The following is an 18,946-nucleotide window of genomic DNA, read 5'->3' as shown; positions in this document are numbered from 1 at the left end:
TTTAGTACTTAAAATGCAAAATATAATTTTCTTTTGACAGCTTTTCAATAACTAGGTTAACGTGTGTGTGTTGCTGCATTTACTGTAAGGTTGGACAGAATGCATTGGCTGTTATTTGAATATCAGTGTCAGTAATGTTCTCACAGTTGCCATAGACCTTTGTAAACACACCTGGGTAAACCACTGAATAACAATAACAGGGGAAAGCCAACATGTGCATGTCATTAAAATCTTACATTTATTTATCTAATTATTTATTTTAATTGTTTCCCAATAGCCCTGTACTGATTACACTCGAGCTGTCACAACAGAACTCAAAACAAAGATAACTCAGTCAGTCGATCCAACAACTAGCCAACTAGTCTGTCTCAAAAATGCCCTGTATATCACAATCATTCTTGTAATCATAAATGATGCTTAGTTGAACTATTTTTTACTTCACATGAACTCGTAAAAAAACTAGCGAGACTGCGACGACCAGAGACACTTGCGGCTGATCTGATCTACAAGATATAAAGATGAACATGTGAATGTGTTTGCGGCACACACATGGACAAAACACAGTCTCTTAGGTCCAGATGGAGGGTCGGCCAGATCAATATCCAGCCGGCAAGGCTGGGTCTTATCACAGCTCAATGAATACGTCAGGCACGCACACACTGAACACATCTGTAACCAAGAGACTGCACATCTCCACACTTGTCTAATTAAGCATTCACAGTTGCATCTGTGGAAAACTGGGCTTTGCTTTTCATACACAGCTCTATTAATGACAGCTAAATACACGCTCGCACACAAACCCCCAAACGCACTCCTACAGTACATGATTATTCTTTATTGTTCAGAGTTAGGGGTTTGAACAAGCCCCTTACCCTAATGTATTGAACTTTGACACGTGAACACCATTCCCGGTACAATCAATTGTGAAAGGTTTTACTTTTGTGATTTGAATTGTGTCTGGTGAATAGAAAATAGGCACAAAATCCAAAGGACACCCCCAAGCTATATTTTGTATTGTATAAAAAATCGGCGCTGGGTTTTATAATATGTTTATTGTGATTATCTGATCCATCTCTGAATGGATCAAAAATTCTTTACATAGTGCTATTTTTGGTAACACGATATGTTGAGCTGTAAACAAGTCTTTTAAGAATATATAAGATTAGAAACAAGCATGCTTTATAGCTATATTTGTATTTAAGAAAAAAAAAAAGAAATTTCTTGATTGATTTTATCGAAAGTTAAGTGATTTATCTGTGTGGTGTGATTTATGTTTTGCCACTGACTGAGTTGGCCAGGCTGTCCATTTAATGCTATTATGTGTGTGTTTGTTTGTGATTTAGACGTGGCTGTGGAAGGAAAAGGAAAGGGACACCAGTGAAGGTGTGCGACAGAGTCTTTGCTACAGAGGATGATGAGGAGAGCACGTCTGAGCACAGCTATGGACCAGAAAAAGGTAAAGTATTTGTATTGTGCAATTTTGTCACTTACACATTAGATTTGCCAATGTGAGGTGACAGCAGTTTAACCATTTGTGTCTGTGAAATCCCAGCTTATGTCATTTTTGTGATTGACTGCTTTCTACATAAAATGTCAAGAACGTTCTGTGAAAATATATGTATCCTTTATAAGGTTACTTATTGTGTAAATTCATTCCATATGTGTCTGCAGTGCGTGTAAACATCCAGCCTATAATGGTAAAAATCCACTGACTCCTTTTTTAACAATTCGCACTATTCAAAACCAGTGTGAAGAAATGCATTAATTGAGATTTTCCCCGCTGATGTCATCATTGAAGGGAAAGCCATGCCCAGCAGCAGTTATGATCTGCCCTATATGTAGTTTGGCTAGCAAATTATTATTATTATTTGATTAGCAAATTCCATACGTCGCTGAATGTCTGAAAACGTCATCTTCCACTTTTCTTTATAACATCATTAAAGGGACACTTCACTTTTTTTAAAATAGGCTCATTTTCCAGATCCCCTAGAGTTAAACATTTGATTTTTACCGTTTTGGAATCCATTTAGCTGATCTCCGGGTCTGGCGGTACTACTATTAGCATAGATTAGCATAATCCATTGAATCCGATTAGACTATTAGCGTCGCGCTACAAAATAACCAAAGAGTTTTGTAGGGCTGGACAATAATTCAATATCAATATATGTTGTGGTATATATATTTTTTTTCAATAACTGTGATTTGGCTTCTAAACACATTTCCGATATTTCGATATATATATATATACGACAGCATACGTTCGCATGTCACGTCTAAAAAAAACAACACACGCGTTAAACGTCGGTCAATGCGCTTCTTCCTGCACGTGGTGTCTCTAAGCAACCATGAGCTGCGCATTCCGGAAAACGTAATGCCTGATCGGATTAAAATCACTCATCTGTGGCTCGCGTCAAATCATATCATTGTTATTGTGCGATCAATGAATCTGGTGTTTGCCCAGTAAAGAGCTGTCACACAGAATACGAGAAGGAGGTGCGGGGTTAGTTTGCATCAAGTCACAGCTTCCAATGGTGACAATTTTCTGTAGTTGCATCGTGTACTAAGGCCGGCGGAAAATTAAAAGTTACGTTTTTTTAGGCCGATATGGCTAGGAACTATACTCTCATTCCGGCGTAATAATCAAATACTTTGCTGCCATAACATGGCTGCAGGAGGCGCAATGATATCACACAGTGCGTAAAAATACTCCCCTGCTATTGAAAGTAACCAAGGGGACTATTTTCAGGCGCTGCGTAATATCATTGAGCCTGCTGCACCCATGGTACAGCAGCAAAGTCCTTGATTATTACGCCGGAATGAGAGTATAGTTCCTAGCCATATCGGCCTAGAAAATCGCTAATTTTGATTTTCTGTTGGTCTTATAACACGATGTAACCACAGAAGAGTCAAGATTTAAATAGAAAAATATCGAAACTCTTTGGTCATTTTTGAGCACTATGCTATTGGTCTAATCTGATTCAATAAATCATGCTAAGCTATGCTAAAAGTGCTAGCGCCAGATCAGCAAATGGATTCGTAAATGGTAAAAATCAAATGTTTCACACTAGGGGAGTGAAAATGAGCCTATTTTCAAAAATGTGGAGTGTCCCTTTAAGCTTCGCCTTCGTTATTGTTTTGAAAATGCGATCTCTCAGGGTTGAAATCTACATATTGTGCATTTAACTGAGGTAGGCCAAGTCAAAAATTGAATTTAAAGTCAAAACAGTGATTGAAATCAAACTTTGATGCTCCTAATCTCACAGTTAGATTATTAGACTTTATCTTGGATTTCACTTATCCAGTAAGTGTAGTCTTCCTGAGGTGAGATACTAAGTATTAGCTTAACTAAGCTAATCTCTGTGCATAAGCTAATTATATATCTACTGTGTATGTTTCAGAAATTGTGTTTGTATATAAGTGTTAAGCACATTATATATGTTTCAGGTGACGGCTGTGAGGAAACAGAGAACAGACACAGAGGGCCTGATACAGATGGTCCATACTATGAAACACAATCTGCTCAGCTCTGGTGAGTGAGTGACTGTGTGTGTTTGTGTGTGGTCTGGTTAGAAACACTCCACATGCGTGTGCTTACTGTATATCCACGCTTGAGGGAGATAATAATTATTGTGTGTGCGTGTGTTGTGGGGTCGAGATACTGTTTTGTGTTTGTGGAGGTGGGGGATTACTGGAATGCAGCTGCGTGCATTTGTGTGTGTGTGTGTGTGTGTGTGTGTGTGTGTGTGTGTGTTTATTGCAGTGTGTTTATTATCACTGGGCCAATGATGGAATGCGTGTGCTTGTGTGTTTATCCCATTGTGTAGCTGGGTTTGAGAGTGTGTGGTTGTATGTTTATTGCTGTGTTTAGCGATACTGACAGAGTCACACTGGTTGTATGCATACATGCGTGTTGATAATGACAAAGATGTGTGTGGTGAGGTGTGTTTTTAACTGTGAACAGTTTTACCACGTTTAATAATGTTCACGTAATTCGTTACCCCATACCGTTTTTTCTTCCGTAAAACACAAAAGGAGATCATAAACAGCTTTGTCATAAAATGAAGTGTGTTCCTGTTGTTCAGCTGGTAGAGCATTGCATTAGTGCCGCAAAGGTTGTGGGTTCGATTTCCAAGGAACACAGAACTTAAAAAAAAGGAATATCTGGAATGCTCTGTAAGTCACTTTGGACAGAAGCATCTGCCAAATGCATAAGTGTAAATGTAATCTAAATGAAACTGGATGGTGATTTTAAATATCTATTTTAGAGCCTTCTAAAATACAATCTCATTTTGTATTTTAATGTAAAAAGAGACAGATACTGGGTTAAAATGGCATAGGGATGAGTAAATGATGACTCTCCCTCATCCCAATTTGCATACTAGCAGGAGTATCCATCCTAAATTTTATTTGAAATTAGAATTACATGTCCCAAATCTTATGATGGTGAAATAAGTGTCCACAAAGTTTCCGGATGGTCTACGGTTTAGGGGAAAAATCGAGGCGTTGATTTCTGCACATTTAAATGACTGATATTACCCACACCTCACCGAGAGAGGTGGAGTTCACTTGCGCTACAAAGAATAAACAAATTAAATAAATGATGCATCACTTAATCAATACATTAAACTACACAGTAAATATTAAATGACAAATAATGAATGAAGAAATGCTTGAATGCGTAGATGAGCTATATTTTGATGTTTTTTTAAGGATCACAGCGTCGTCCAGGCAACAGTCGTTACTTCCGTTTTCCATTCCCAGTTGTATGTCCCACTTCAGTGTGTGCATACTCTTTAGAAAGTATGCACTACACAAAACAAAAACAGTATATACCAGTGGTTGTCAAACTGGGATGGTGCCAGGGGGGCCCCAGTTTTATGACATTTTATAAAATACATTCATATATCATGTAATTAAACCTAAAAAAAAAATAAGGCTACTAACCAGCAGCACTACTTTGTATAACTTAATATGTTTTGTTTAATTAAAATGTAAAATTTTAGAACAGTTTTTGTCATAAATTTTCTTTGGGGGGATCGCACGCTAAAAAAGTTTGAGAACCACTGGTATATACTATTAGTAGGCGAATTGGGATGCAGCTAATGTTTCATTGACAGGATATTGCTTGCTAGCTTGATAGAATTAATTTATCATCAGATGCATTTTTAACTGGATTTATCCAAGTAGTAGTGTATATTAGTGTATACCCTAAGAAGCACTAACTGACTATAAACATTTAGTCGTCATGGCATGAGTTCACACCAAACGCAAAATGAATTTGAGGAGAATTGCTAATTTAATTAATAATGACGTTAATTATGAAAGGTGTGAAAGAGTGACTGTAACGTGCGATTTGCATTAAGGTCTTTTATAAAACATGGTCTGCAGGATTTTCCAGCTGTGATTACAAAAGTTTGTATTTGTGTCGCTGATGTAGTTTTCTCTCTTGCAGTGTGGGTGAGGAGGGCACTAGTGGAGGAAGAGTGACTGGGTCGTACCCCTCGCCACCGAATTGTCGCATTCGCGAGGTGCACTGTGGCAATCAAGTGCGACTGATCGTTATCGCGATCCGTGACATCGCTAAGGGGGAGGAGATCACAGTGGACTACAGTTTAACAGAGTGGGGAGAAAACGCTGTGGTAGGTGTAACCATGACAATGGTTAGCACATCTCTGAGCTTCATTTGCACATATGTGATACTAATAACATGCACATTGCAGACAGCAGCCATGTAGCTGTTTTAGATGTTTGTGAAATGTGTTTAAATGCACAGTGTTACATTTATTGTAGATTATTGTTTTCTATGTGTCAGTGTGTTAAAAGGACTCCAGCTATAAATATCAAAATTACCACATGATTCAAGCAATCCGAGATGCACATGCCCATCATCTTTCAGACGAACACATATTTTAGTAAATTTCTTTGCTCTTCTACGCGTATTTTTTTATAACTTTAGAAAACAGGGATCAAGAAAGAACTTCTGATTTAAACCACAAAAAAGTGCATCCATCTTTCGCAGAGATGATCCACCGGTTAATAAAGGTCTTCGGAGGGTAAAATGATGCGATTTTGTAAGAAAAATATCCCTATTTCAAACTTTATAAAGAATAATAACTAGCTTCCAGTAACGCTGCAATCTTGGACTCATCATGTGAGTCACTGCACAACATACTTACGGCAATGCTCACTATGCCGTTACCAGAAGGTAGTTATTATACACTTTGATTAAAAAAAGTTTATCAAAATTGTCCCAAGACAAGAACGTGCATTGCTCAATATTATATCGTTCAATAAACTTTTATGAAAGAGTTTTGATTCACTTCAAATATTGACTAGTATAGTTTATAAAGTCTTATCTAGCAATACGATTGTCATTTTTGACAAGAAAAATAACAAATATACACTTTTAAACCACAACTTCTCGTCATGTAGATCCGGTCGTGATGCGCCAGCTGACCCCACGCAATATGTCATGACGTCAAGAGGTCTCAGAGGACGAACGCGAAACTCCGCCCCAGTGTTTACAAGCGTCTTGAAAGAGGACCGTTCCGACGTTGTTGTATGTCAACTGATACTAATTAATGTCTTTGTGTCAGTTTATTGTTTAAAATGGTCCGCAAATGTGCGTTGTATATATGTAACACGTGACCTCCCTACGTCACTACGCATTTACGTTAGGTCGCGCTGGACTTGACCTAGACGAAAAGTTGAGGTTTAAAAGTACATATTTTTTATTTTTCTTGTCAAAAATGACAATCGGATAGCTAGATAAGACCCTTATGCCTCGTTTGGGATCGTTTAGAGTCCTTTGAAACTCTGTTGAAAAAAACTGTTAAGTGTTGAGTTAAGTGTTAATTGTTGGTGTCTATTAAAGTCCATTAAAATGAGAAAAATCCTGCAATGTTTTCCTCAAAAAACATAATTTCTTCTGGACTAAACAAAGAAAGACATCAACATTTTGGATGACATGGTGGTGAGTAAATTATCTGGATTTTTCTTTTAAGAAAGTGGAATATTCCTTTAACCCCTTGGAGCTGTGTGAATTACTTCTGTGAAGGATGGATGCACTTTTTTAGGGTTTCTAGTAAGAAGTTGATCCTGATCCCTGTTTTCTATAGTTATAAAGCTAGGAAGGACTAAAATAACTCCAAATGTGTTTGTCTGAAATATGATGGACATATGTATCTCAGATGGCTTGGGGGTGCGTAATTCATGGGGTAATTTTGATATTTGGCTGGAGTATCGCTTTAACGGTACATTCACAAGAGGCGAAAGCGTTAACGCTTTTTATTTACTTTTAATAGGTGATGTCATGCATTGCCGAACTAAATTGTAGATCCGTTGCGTCACTTCCGTTGTTTGGAGAAGTTGAACATTTCTCAACTTTTCAAACACATTCGTCAGCAAATCAGATCGCATTATGCAAATAACCTACTGCGAGCCAGCCAATTACTTTTAAGCAAGACTGGAGCATGTGTTGTGGCCACTGTGATTGACTGTTGGCACGCTTCAGACAAGCCTTCCGTCAAGTGTTAACGCTTTCGCCCCCTGTGAATGTACCATAAGGGGACTTGACAGTCACACTCTGATGTCATATGATTGACAGCTTTTGTAAAGATGTTGTCCCCTCCTCCCCCAGGGCTTCCATGGCACTTTACCTCTGAGTAGCTTCGAGTGCACCTCTGACCACGAAAGTAACGTTAAGAAGATAAAGGTATACAAAAAATAGACACACCCATTTATCTACAGTTTCTGTATATATTTTCGTAATTGCAACAAATCCCCAACCTTTACAAATGGCGCATGTTATTCCAAAGAAAATGTTCATTGTTTTAAATTTCCTTTCTGTCTGATATCACCTAAGCTGGTAAGTGGTTGCCAGATAATGAATTAGAAATTGTTATAAGCTAATGCGATTGCTCTTGCATTAGATCAAAAAAGAAGCATTATATGTGGGATACGTTAAGATGCTAGTGAGAAAAGCCTTCCCTACTGTGCATGTTGGCTTTATTTAAGGAGAAGAGCGGTCTTCCACAGTATCCACTGCAAATTGACCAGTCCACATTTGTTATGAAGTGTCAAAATCCTGTCATTTACTCACTCTCATGTTGTTACAAACCTTTAGAAATTTTTCTTCTGATGAACACAAAAGATATTTTGAGGAATGTTTGCTACCAAACCGATCAGAGACCCCATTGACTTCCATAGTCGAAAAAAGATAATAAGGAAGTCAATGGGCCTCTAATCAGTTTGTAGAGTGAGTAAATGATGACATAATTTTCAATTTTGGGTGAACTATTCTTTTAACTTTCAAATAATTCCTACATCAGAGTCTGCCCTACATTGTTATTAATTAATTTCACTTGGAAGTATGATACACATATATTATAAAAAGTAAATGTTGTTGTGAAAACCACTTCTTGTTGACGTCAAGTCCTTCTCCCCAAAACAAATGTGTGTTTTGCGGACGTCTATTTGATGTGTGTGTTTACAGCTGGAAGATGTCCTTTTGGGAGTGTTTATATCTCAATATGTCTCCACAACATTCCCTGTAGGATGTTAGAATGACATTTAGCAGATGTTCTTAGGATGCTTATGATTGTATGGTAAATCTCTTTTTAAGACAGTAATTTCGATGCAATGCTTTCCAGACATCTGATTGATTTCCTTTATCTCTACCTTAGGACGAGGAATCCAGCCGAGTGCCACTTTCTGTTTCAGAATACCTCACACCTTCCTGGTCTCTCTCTCCCTCCTCGTCTCCTCTCTCTCATTCTGAGCCCAGCGACTCAGACAGAGACTCCGATGATGCCAACGCAGAGCCGCGGATTCGAGTGCCTCAACGCCACAAGAAGCGTAAAGCCTCTTCGGCCACAACAACTACGAGAAAACCACTTCCGAGCCATCCACCCTCGTTTCCTTGCTCACTCCCATCTTCCTCGCTGCAGCCTACTGCTGCTCCCTCCAGACCTGTGTTTAAGTGCCCAGCTCCTGTAGGAGTTCCCGCTAATAGTGTCAGTGTGTCAGTGGGTCGTGGGCAGAGTACCGTAGCACAGAAACAGCGCTGCGTTTACTGCCGCCGCCACTTCCGATCTCTCCCACGCCATCTGAACAAACACCACGCGAACCAGCCAGATGTGCGGTCTGCCCTGGACCAAGCCCATTCCTCTGACCAACGCCCCTGTTTACAGAATTCCCTCCCGTTATCTTCCAGTACGAATTTCCAATGTCCACAAGAGGCTCATGTGACGGGCATTGTGGTGGGAACGCCACAGTCACCTCCGACTTCTGTGTCACCTATCAGAAAAAGCCCAGCCCTCTCCAGCCCCTCTCGCAAAAGTCCCGCCCCACATCCGACGACCCCACCTAGAAGAGGAGGTGTTCCGGTGTCTGTATTAAAGAGGAGCCCACCCACTCCTGCTACTCCCCCCAAGAAAGGAGGACGAAAAATCAAAAAAGAGAAAGAGGATGTCAACGTTTGTGAGAAGATGAAGGAAGATAAAGTGAATTCAGCGTTTGTGGTGCAGGAGAAGAAGTCGGAGCCAAAATATGAAAAAGAAGAGAGAGAAGAAAATGGAGATAAAGATGATGAAAGCGGAGCGGAGGATAAAAATGACTTATTAAGGTCAGTCATTTATAATTAAAAAAAAATTCAAATGCTTTTGATTTTAATAACAAATCAATTCTAATCTTATCACTTCTCTTTCCCCAGTTTGCGTCGTCCCCACATGCTCCCGCTTCTCTCCTCCCTCTCCTCTTTGGTGTTATACCTCAGACGGCTGCAACACTCCGCCTTCATCTCGCTTTCTCGCTCGCCGCAGTCGGCCGAGGCGTGGCGACTCCTCTGTCACTCCAGCCTGGCTCTTCTCATCCTCTTCAACCGCCGGCGTGAATGCGAAGTCTCCAAACTCACCATCACCGAGTACCAGGCCCGCGTCACACCCCAGTGCCCTGTCTCAGTGTCGCCAGGTGCGCCGCAAACCCTCACCCCACTCGAAGCCGCGCTCTCACCCTTTGAGCGGATGGTCCTCCCCCATCTTCCCCGTGCTGGGGTCCAGGGGAAGCGCGGCCGCGTGCAGCCGCTCATCCTTCCGCCCCACTCGGAAGCCTGCCTGGAGATGCTTTTGCAGACACGTGCCGGCATCGGCATTGATCCCCAGAACCCGTACGTCTTTGCTCGACCGTATCATTCTCCAGCCACTCCTCTGCGGGGGACAGACTTACTACGCAGTCTGGCCCGGGCCAGCGGTAGTCGGCACCCGCGGGCTCTGACACAGACCCGCGTTCGCAGGCAGGTGGCGATACTTACGCAGCTGCTGTTGTTAAGTGAAGTTGAGGAGGAGGGGCAACGCGGAGCTGCCACACAGAGATTGGAAAGCTTCTTGCAGAGAGAGTATCATGTGACGCAGAGCTGTGCCACCATCGGCCAGGACCCTGGGCTGATGGGTCTGATCGGACGGGTCGTGCTATGCGGAGAGAGAGATGGTGTCTTGTTTCGGGGAATGAGTTTGCATCACATCTGTTTGGAGTTGGATGGTAAGTAAAAGTAACTTAAATATGTATCCTCTGCAGTTATTCTAGTAATTTGTTTGTGTTAAGTAAACAGTGTGCTTCACTTGATCTGTTTAATTGATATCTGTATTAGGTTTACTACAAAAGCACTCCATAGTTTCAAGATTTGTTTTAAAGATGAACATAATTGCTTAAATCTTGTTTTAGCATAATGGTTGATTGACATGTGATGCATCTGTATCGACTGTAAACTGCAAAATGTGATTTCCTCTAAATGTGGTTTTAGTCATCACAACATTCTGAATCCCGATCCACCAAATAAGATATTAATTCCAGACGCATACATGACTAGAACAATTTCAGATTGAAATGGAAAGCACCAAATGCATCATCACCACCTCTGTCCCTTTCAGTTTTGTCGGGAAACTCTGCAGACTCTCTGTCAGAGGAGTCCGATGCTGAGCAGAGTAAAGTGAAACCAGAAACAACTTCTCCGTCCGCCACTATCATGATGAAGAAAACCACAAGCAACAGCAAATCTCCCCGACCGAAAAAGATGAGCGGCAACTCTTCGGTCTCTGTGGGACGCAAGAGGACATCAGGACAGCCCAAACCTGGTGAGTCCACCACTAGTATAACACTTTAAAGGTCACATAACGCATGCTGTTTCTGCTAATCTTATGTTAATCTATGGTTTCAGCAGTAACTACATAAGCAAATGGCTTCCGTGGAACAAATGTAACTTTCGGGTAAACTTACACAAAGAATCAATAACAATAGAGTCCTATTAACTCTTTCTCCACCATTGACAAGTACCTTGTCAATTAAGAGAACATTTGCATGAAAAAATGTGTTCCTGATGAGTTTTATGCTAATCTGTAATACCATGATCATTCACCAGATGGCGCATTTACCAAAGCTATAAAAACTGAAGCAAAAAAGTACTAATTTTTAGTTAAAAAAATTGACACATTTTAGACTCCGTGTGTTTTGATAATCATTCTGAATCTGATCTCTAACAAAATTCCTTCACAAAAATTCAATAATTTGCGCTTTTTGCTAAAAAAATGTATTTTTGAAGAAAAATACCCATATTTAAGAGTTTATAAGCAGAGAAAAAATGAAGATAAGATGAAACGTTTTTCCCCCGTTTTGTTTGTTTGTTTGTTTGAAAGCAGAGTGTTTGGAGTTTAATTTTATATATTTGTATGTTTATATATTTTTAGAAGAACATTTTCTGGAAGGCATTTTGTGAAACTTTTGTGAAAATCACAAAAAAATGCTGGCGGGTCAACTTAAAAAAAAGGCTGGCGGGGAATGAGTTAAAAGTAGCTTATTTCTGATAACAAGCTAAATAAATAACAAGTAGATAACCTTAGTTCAAATCATAGCTAAAATGTATCAAAAACTACACTGAGCATACGTTACTGTGTAAAATTACTGTATACAATCTTAACTATATCGAACGCTTAACCTTCCTTCACATAGCGGTGACCCTGATCGCCATCTCTCCTCGTCTTTAGGAAACCAAAACGTGTGTTATTTTCGCTGAGTTATTTGTTCCAGAGTTTAGTTTAGTCTACTAGCCAGACCATTAAACAAACAGAGACTGAAGATAAGTTACGTTCAGATGCGTAACCGCGACAATGCGTGTGCTTCCGACAAAACTGTCTATAGCAGTGGTCTCCAACATGGTTGCCTGCACGGAGTCTGTAAGTTTCCCCCCTAAAGCACATTCTATTAATAGCCTCAATTTTAATATTTCTTTATAAAAAGTTTTATTTTAGCTTGGCTTCTTATATTTATTTTAAAGAGCACCTATTGTCCGATTCACGTTCCTAAATGTCCTTTGGCGTTTAAGTGTGTATTAGTTCATGTTAACAATATTTAAAAGGTACAAACCCCAAAGTAAACAATGACGCGAGTTATTGTCTCCAACATAAATCTTTTTTTTTTGGACTACAACAATCACACGGATTGTAGGCAACAGTTTACTTCCTGGGATTGGTGATGTAGACAAGACCGAAATTATCATAATTCTTCCCGCTTCGGACTCACAGCCTGTAAGTTAACTTCTGTTAGCAACGTAATCTTTCAAACATGGTAAGGAGCGTCACATTTCCGGCTTACATCAGAGTTATTTAGGCCAATCACAATGTATAGATTAGCTGCCCAATCAGGGACACAGAGCTCTTCAAATCGATCGTTTTAGGAAGAGAGTGAAATCTGGAGCTATAAAAATTTACGATATGTGGAAAATAATGTGTTTTTAAACCATAAACCACGCGAACACATTGTATTATACCAAACACACAAAATAACACATTTTTTTCAATAAAAAAGGGGCTCTTTAACATTTTAAACAATGATAAAACATATCAAGAAATAAAATAAAATCAACAAGTAAAACAAAAAAATTTTTGTAGACTATAACAAAAACGTAGCCCTCCAGATTGTTTTATCCATTTATCCATCCCTTGCTCACAAAAAGGTTGGAGACCCCTGGTCTATAGAGTAGTATTACATCCTTCAGATCTCAGAAGAGTCTATAGTTTTATCCGATTTATAAAAGACAGATCAGCTCTACCAACAGTTTTCCGAAAAAAGACGAACTCCTGAAGGCATACCGTAGGCGGAGCGAGTCGCGGCAGGCAACACAGACAAAACATTTTCCCACTATCTCTGGATAACTTACTTACGATTCACTACGATTACATTATATGCACTTACATGACGATTGCCAACAAAACACAAACATTTGATGCTGTTTTACTTAAAGGGGACAGAGAATGAAAAACCATTTTTACCTTGTCTTTGTTGAATAATGGTAGTCTACCCGCATTCACGAACATACAAAAAGTGCTAGACATTTTAAACATCTCAGTCTCATAGAAATTCCTCTTTTAGAATGTCAGCCAGAAAACGACCCAATCTGAAAAACTGATGCTTATGACATCACAGGCATCTCACTGCCCCTCCACTTTAAAATAATTGGCTAAATTTTTTGAGTGGCAGCAAAGTCAGCCAATCAGTAATGAGGTTGCAAGTTAAGCCAGTAGGGGGAGCCAAATAGGTGCAAAAGCACTTGTTTAAAATCCCCCACCCTAATAGAGCTATCTGAGAGAGGTTTTTAGGAAGCTTCTAAGGCATTACAGACCCAAACAAAACAATTTTTGTCTACATGTCACATCACAGAACAAGGATAAATACCCCGTTCAATCATTCTATGTCACCTTTAAACTCTGTGACTAATGACACGGTTGTTTTATCACAGGGACCGCCCCATTTTAACAAAATCCAACGTTAAAAACAAACACACTTGTACAACTCACTTTCTACCCTGGATAAACAAACTATATTCATTGTTTCCATAATGCCGGGTTCTTTAGGAAGCTTTTCCTCTCACAAACAACACCACACTTCTTTGGTGATGTTGATTTCGTGTTGGCTCTTCCCAGCAGGCAATTTTGGCTAAAACAAGGCTACATTTGGGCTGTCAGTAAAAGTCTTATAGACATCTACCATAGCCCATAAATAGACCATATATAAACGTTTTGAACAAATGAAAGCAAACACCTTGAACACCTTTTGACTTTGTTTACATGTTACATCTTCAAGTTATTTTGGCAAAAATGGCATGTAACAAATTCAAGGTTATTAAGGGTAGAAGTGGGTTACTCATAGCCAGACTATATAGTCTATAGTTAGCCATCATTTCAACGTCTCGGTTTTTGCTTGCTGGGTTGGTTGGTATGTTCATGCCCGTTTCCAGGTAAAGTGCCCATATATGGACTTCCACTGTACTTCCAGCACTGCTTAAGCAACAGATTAAGTAGTCGGAAGAAACATTTACAAAACTTCCAACGAATTGCATTCAGCAAAGAAATACTCAGTCGTGTCTCCAAATATTTCTTTGTACTTTTGCCCATGTTTAGCATGAGGAATTCAACTCTTTAACTGTGTTAATAAGTCAGAATGCATGAAATAGCTTTAGATCCCCTTGTAAGGCTATGTTTACATGATACTGATGTAGTGAAAATATCTGCATTACATAGATCTGCAAAGACTAATGTAATGCGCTTGGCAAGTCAGTAGATGGCGATGTTACCTTGTAAAGAAACCTTACTTGGCTGCGCACACATGCATTCTTCCACAGAGCGATAAATACAAACAATCAAGAAGGCAAATGCTTTAAGCAAATTTGTTTAGATGGATGATGAGGTACATTTATTACTACAAGTGATCCTGGACTTGAAGTGACAAAATTCTGTAAACTTTATGGTAGAATAAACTCAATACCTTAAGCAGCACAAACACAATCCTGTAGGCTTCCATTGCTGTTTTGGTTCATGCGCATTATGTCACAGTCATCACATATTTGCATTTACAAAGTTTACATAGAGATGACAAGGCACGGTTATCAAAAACAGTGAAACCCGTCTTCAAAAGTTGCATTTTCAGGACCCCAAAACACTGTTGGCTTAGTTTTGTAAACAGACAAACCTCTCAGTTTTAGTTTTAGTTCTTTGCAGTACAAATTCAGTCTGCAATCACACACCGTCTGCCATAAGGCCTGAGGCAAAGGCCAGAGACCTTCAGCACAGCTCTGGCTCATTGACCCGGGAAAGTGTGTGTGAGAGCGGAGAGCCTCTGTGTGTGTGTGTGTGTGTGTGTGTGTGTGTGTGTGTGTGTGTGTGTGTGTGTGTGTGTTTACACAGGAATAATGATTAACATGCATTCTAATCTTTGTCTCAGGTAAACGTGGCGTGCTAAAGCGGCCTTGGTCCGAGGCAGAGCGAGCAGCTGTGGAGTCCCACCTGGTGCGTAACATTATGGAGCTGCGCGTGCCCGCCAAAGCAGACTGCGAACGCTGTCTGGAGCTCTGCCCCCTGCTGGTCACTAACCACCGGGATTGGAGGGCTGTTAAATTCTACTGCCACAATCGTATCCAACTGCTCAAGAAAACCCAACAGAGGCAGGGTCCGTCTTCCCTGCCCGTATGCTGAGGCGGTCAGCTTGCAGGCTCCTGGGGACGTCAGTGAAAATAGTTAAACGGTACGGTTACGGTAACCACCGAATAAGGAAGGCTTTAATTAATGTGACATCGTTTGTGATTTGTGTTTAGTGTGTAAAACATGAAAACAATACCTTTGGTACAAGGACACTCTGGGAAGGACATGTAAACTTGTTTTGTGTACCTACCTATCCAGTATGTCACAACTTTGACGAAAAACACTACTTGTTGTCCGCACAATCAATGTGAGCTTTATTACTGACGGTTTGAAAGTAGATGGACATATTGTGACCAGCTGAGAGTCTGAATTGCATCTCCAGTTTTATCAAGACACAGAAAGAGGCAAACTGGACACTTTGTGCCTTGAAGGCAGAAAAAAATCAATCTTATTTACACCATCTAAAGATAGTTATGTTATGAAGGACATGAAGTAATTGGAAATAATATAACAATCTCTTATCAAAGTGTATTTGTTTATTTATCTTTGCTTAGTGAGATTACTCTCATTTTTCAATGAGGTGCCATTACTACGTTTCATTGCAGATGTTATTAACTGATTGAACAACAATGGTTAATTTTTACACTAGTAATGGTGTAACATCTTTTAACCATCCAGCACTGAACAATGGACACCTGTTACTCTAAACCCGATATGGATGTTTGAGTTACGGTTATTTGCTTTGTATTAATCTGTCAAAGCAGCAATAGGCTTTTTACCCAGCTGCACTACTTCCTGAACTTCAGCCAGCTCCTTGTTTCCTGTCTGCCATTATTGGACAAACTGATTAATCCTGGTGTGCCTGACCTCAGTTGTCACAAACAAACTGATTAATCCAGGTGTCCCTGGCCTCAGAAGTCACAACAACAATAATCAGACACACCTGGATTAATCAGTTTGTCCAATAATGGCAGACAGGAAACAAGGAGCTGGCTGAAGTTCAGGAAGTAGTGCAGCTGGGCATAAAACCTATTTAAGCCAAACGTTAAAAAACACACGATAACCACACGTAACACCTCTGTTTATACTTTATTTAATGATGTATTCTTTTTTTTGTTTAGTTATCCGTGCGTTTAAAATGTACACACACAGACATTTTGTATTTATATCGTTATTGCTATGAAAACGTACTGTGATGGGTGTTTTTCATTTTCATGTACATACTAATTGTAAATATTTGCAGAAAAAAATACCACAGAGCACGATGTAAATACATTGTCGGTACGACATGCTTGTTTTTGTGTTTTTTTTTAATCATTCTATATTTGGTATTCCTTATGCCTCTCATATAATGTGTTTACCTATCAAATATCATGTGAACAAGAGCATCAACATGCATAATCATTTCATCAGTTTGCTCTTTCAGTGCTAAAATATGGACCACAGATCTGTTTTAAGTGTTCATGAAGTTTATCACATTTCATTTGGATCGTGTTTATTGTTTTGAAATATACAACTGTGTATTATTCAGGGTTTCATTACACTCTGCACTCGGCGAGTGGTGCGCAAGTATTTTTGCATTAAATGTTGTAAATCTAGCCCATGCTGTCTCTTTTATCTGTTTACGTTCAACTCCAAACATACTTTCAAAGAGAGCTGATTTATACATAACTTGCCAATTATATCTTTATCTTCTTTGTGGAATTGGCACTGAATAGTGCATTCATTGTAATTGGTCTGCATTTAAAATCTACATGAACAGTGATATTATTTACAAAGTAATAACACAAATGACAGTCATGCTTATTCTCCTCAGTGAATGCTTACTAATGCAGAATAAGCATTTAAAGGAAAACACCACCGTTTTTCAATATTTTACTATGTTCTTACCTCAACTTAGACAAATTAATACATACCTATCTTTTTTCAATGCATTCACTTAATCTTGCAAAGCACATTGTGAATGTGTTCGCTTTTAGCCTAGCCCCATTCATTCCATTCAGGATCCAAACAGGGATTTAGGGAGTAGTTACACAAGTAAGTATGGTGGCACAAAATAAAACTTTTGTTTGGATCCTAAGGAATGAATGGGGCTTGGCTAAATCCTAACACTTTCACAAGGCGCTGTACAAAGAGTAAGTGCACGTATTGAAAAAAGATGCATATGTATTAATTTGTATAAGTTGAGATAAGAACATAGTAAAATATTAAAAATGGTGGTGTTTTCCTTTAAGTATCTTACCATTGTGTTCGATATATATCATTACGTTAAATGGATAAATAAATATACATTAGCGATATGCACTCTGAATATCACATTTATGCTTAAAAATCTAGTACAATAGCTATATTATTACATGTGGTATTGGTTCACAAACTTTTCATACAGGACATCCCCTTCGTACCACCATCACCCTATCAAGGCAACTATAAATAACACATTGGTAATTTGTATTCAAAGATATATAGATAGATTTAAAGGAGTATTGCTGCTTACGTTCTCATAATGTTACGGATGAACCTGCATATATAAGCAGGTCATTAGTAAGTTTCATAAGTCAGTACAAATTATGTAAAAAATGTCAATATTATGTCAATTTTGCAAGATGTAATATAAGTCTCAGTGAAGTTTCAGTCCAACATACATGTTATCCAGTTGTTAAGTCTGACGTCATGGGCCGCGTCCGGGTCCAACTGCTCAAAGATGTCATAGAGAATTAACAAATAATCATATACACTCCTATCATAATGAAACACTACCAAAAACACCCTGATCCTTATTTTTATCTCCATAACAAAATCCAAGATGACCAGACATGGATTTATGAACATGGATTTTTTAATAAATTATTAATATATTGCTGTCTTTCATTCTGGGAGCCTGAGACTGCAGTTTACACGTGAGTTTATAAAATTTTCGCTTAAATGTGTGCTATGATGAATAAATAAATAGTGCTCATGGCTGTTTAAATGTGGTGGCTAGAAGCTGGAAATGGTATTCCCTACGCTATGACTTAACAAGTGGATAACGTGAGCCAGACTGCAGTGTACACTGTGAGTTTTTAAAATTTTCACTTAAATCTGCTCATAATCATCTGTTTAAATAATATCCTCTATTGAAATGAGTGGAGGTTTGGACCAAGAAACAGTATTCCTTACGTCATCACTTAACAACCGGATAGCATGTCTAAAATGCCCCTATTTGAGCAGGAGCAAAAAAGTGCTGTTTCGTGTACCTTTACTTTAAATGCAATGAGCTACTGCTTTCGGTTCAAAACAGATCTGAATCATGTGAATAAACTCTGGGACAATAGTATCTTAATAGCCACATTAATGATACAACGTGTAAAAAAAGCCGTTTGAGTAAAGTTAACTCATCAATCAGTGTCTGTGGGCGGGGCTTTATCAGTGTGACATCACATTATCAAGAGAATCTAAACAGCATGTCTAATGAGATGAGATGGGATTTCACAAGTTCGATC

The 18,946-nt window shown here is 39.0% G+C and overlaps 1 protein-coding gene across 1 annotated transcript in view; it reads left to right on the top strand.

Moving 5' to 3' along the window:
* The window catches only part of LOC135746693 (uncharacterized), a 22,197-nt gene extending 5,135 nt beyond the window's left edge, over nucleotides 1-17,062 (top strand). Inside the window, exons 2-9 of the mRNA XM_065265349.1 lie at nucleotides 1,344-1,456; nucleotides 3,445-3,529; nucleotides 5,453-5,639; nucleotides 7,640-7,714; nucleotides 8,685-9,625; nucleotides 9,713-10,536; nucleotides 10,926-11,129; nucleotides 15,268-17,062. Of these exons, the coding sequence (XP_065121421.1) occupies nucleotides 1,344-1,456; nucleotides 3,445-3,529; nucleotides 5,453-5,639; nucleotides 7,640-7,714; nucleotides 8,685-9,625; nucleotides 9,713-10,536; nucleotides 10,926-11,129; nucleotides 15,268-15,518 (2,680 nt within the window). The 3' untranslated portion in view covers nucleotides 15,519-17,062. The remainder of the gene's footprint in view (nucleotides 1-1,343; nucleotides 1,457-3,444; nucleotides 3,530-5,452; nucleotides 5,640-7,639; nucleotides 7,715-8,684; nucleotides 9,626-9,712; nucleotides 10,537-10,925; nucleotides 11,130-15,267) is intronic.
* Nucleotides 17,063-18,946: the final 1,884 nt, after the last annotated feature.

Source organism: Paramisgurnus dabryanus, chromosome 4 (genome assembly GCF_030506205.2).
Source record: "Paramisgurnus dabryanus chromosome 4, PD_genome_1.1, whole genome shotgun sequence".
Lineage (NCBI taxonomy): Eukaryota > Metazoa > Chordata > Actinopteri > Cypriniformes > Cobitidae > Paramisgurnus > Paramisgurnus dabryanus.
This window is presented reverse-complemented; position numbering and strand designations above follow the sequence as displayed.